Here is a 2085-nt window from a genome sequence, read left to right on the forward strand (position 1 = left end):
GTCTTGGGTATATCTTCACTCTTGATTTTCAACTGGTGATACCTAGAATGAAGGTCAATCTTAGAGAAGACTTATGCCCCTTGCAATTGATCAAACAAGTCATCAATACAAGGGAGAGGGTATTTGTTTCTCACAATAACCCGGTTTAACTCACGGTAGTCAATACACAACCTCATAGTCCCATCCTTCTTCTTCACAAATAAAACTGGTGCACCCCAAGAAGATGCACTTGGTCTGATGAACCCCTTATCGAGGAGTACTTGTAACTGTTCCTTGAGCTCCTTAAGTTTAGTTGGTGCCATCCAATATGGTGCTTTTGAAATAGGAGAAGTTCCAAGGAGCAAATCAATAGAGAATTCAATCTCCCTATCTATAGGTATCCCTGGTAGGTCATCAGGAAAGACATCAAGAAACTTCCTTACAATAGGGATATCATCCAACTTCAATACCTCTTTCTTAGTGTCCACCACATGAGCTAGGTACCCTTGGCATCCTTTCCGTAATAGACGCTTAGCTCGAAGGGCTGATATCACCCTAGGTAAAGCATGCATCCTAGAGCTCTTAAACCGAAATTCAGGTTCTCCTAGAGGCTGAAACACCACTTCTTATCTAAAACAATCTACACTAGCATGATAAGCTGCCAGCCATTCCATTCCCAAAATTACATCATAGTCATACATGTCCATCAAAATCAAATCTGCTAACATTTCCCTATCCTCAATTTGGATGACACAAGACTTGAGCATAGAGTTACACACCAAAGAATCACCCATAGGTGTGGCCATAGACAAGTCATAATCCATAAGTCCAGGTTTCTTATCATATAACTTAGCATATCGAGAGGAGATGAAAGAGTGTGTAGATCCAGAATCAAATAAAGTTTTAGCAAAGTTTGAGAATAAAGGGTGGATACCTGTAACCACAGTATTCGAAGCTTGAACATCTAGTGGTGTGAGTGCAAACACTCTCCCTTGTGCTTTCCTCCTCTGATCATTCTTTCCAGGTTGTGCCATTGGGTTTTGTTGAGGAGAAGTACAGCTTCTAGCTAGGTGTCCTGTCTTCCCACAATTATAATAAGCCTTTCCTTCAAAGAAACATGGCTTATCTCCATGAAACCTTCCACATGTAGGGCAAGCATTCGAACTTCTAGCTTGAGCATTTTAGGGTGGATTCTTATTTTCTGGCTTATTTGATGATGAATTACTCCCAGACCTCCCAAAAGATCCTTTCTTGTTTCAATGACCTTAAGTAGTACCTTGTCGAAAGCCTGTCTGTCCAGTGTTTCTAGGTGGGTTCTCCTTCCTAACATTGTTCTTGAAATCTTCCTCCAGCCTCATAGCTCTCTTAACTGGCTCCGCATAATTATCAACCCCTGATGCAATCAAATGGTGTCGAAGTCTCTCATTCAACCCCTTTTGAAATTTGCTTGCTTTCTTCACCTCAGTAAGGATTAAGTGGGGTCCAAAGCAAGATAACTCGATGAATTTAGCAGCATACTGCTCAACAGTCAGACTTCCTTGCACCAATTCAGCAAATTCTCTCTCTTTTCGTTCCCGAACCACCTTAGGAAAGTAGTTATCATAGAAAACCCCTTTAAATTTCTCCCAAGTAATGGGGTTTCTCTCAATGTCCATTCCCTCCAAAATGGCCTTAGTGGATCTCCATCAATGCTCAGCTTCCCCAATCAACTTGAAAGTTGCAAACCGCACCTTTTGGGAGTTAGTGCAATCTAAAGCTTCTAACAACTTCTCCATCTATAAGAACCAATTCTCAGCTTCTGTAGGATCTAGCTTCCCATCAAAGGAAGGGGGATTCTGCTTCATAAAAGTCTCAAAAGAGCAACCAGCCCTTGCCTCTACCCTACCTGCGCCTCTACTAGCAACCTATCCAACAGTCGGGCAGCAGCTTCATCCAAAGGATCAGTGCGTGTCACCCTAGGACGTTCATTATTTCTCATGTCTTGAGTGACTTAAGCCTCAATATCAACCCTTGCATTGGTTAGCCTTCACAAATTAACAATAGGTTCCTCGCTATTGGAATTAGCTACTCACTTCTTTTTATGTGGCATGATACCTAGTTAACAAG

General features: G+C 41.8%; 1 protein-coding gene across 1 annotated transcript; it reads right to left on the bottom strand.

Annotated features, from left to right (window-relative positions):
* Positions 1–605: 605 nt before the first annotated feature.
* Positions 606–1634, bottom strand: LOC112008426 (uncharacterized). Its single transcript, XM_065777341.1, has 2 exons — positions 1256–1634; positions 606–1084 (listed from the first exon to the last, which is right to left on the bottom strand). The coding sequence occupies exons 1-2, from the start codon at positions 1632–1634 to the stop codon at positions 606–608; spliced, it is 858 nt and encodes a 285-aa protein (XP_065633413.1).
* Positions 1635–2085: the final 451 nt, after the last annotated feature.

Source organism: Quercus suber, unplaced genomic scaffold (genome assembly GCF_002906115.3).
Source record: "Quercus suber isolate HL8 unplaced genomic scaffold, Cork oak 2.0 scaffold_153, whole genome shotgun sequence".
In the NCBI taxonomy this organism is placed as follows: Eukaryota; Viridiplantae; Streptophyta; class Magnoliopsida; order Fagales; family Fagaceae; genus Quercus; species Quercus suber.

Bases quoted from the DNA above. Each gene is read 5' to 3' on its own strand.
- LOC112008426 (XM_065777341.1), bottom strand. From the start codon at position 1,634: ATGGACATTGAGAGAAACCCCATTACTTGGGAGAAATTTAAAGGGGTT. The intron at 1,085-1,255 runs GTACTACTTAAG...GTTTCTTTGAAG, and splicing joins ACAGACAGGCTTTCGACAAG to GAAAGGCTTATTATAATTGT.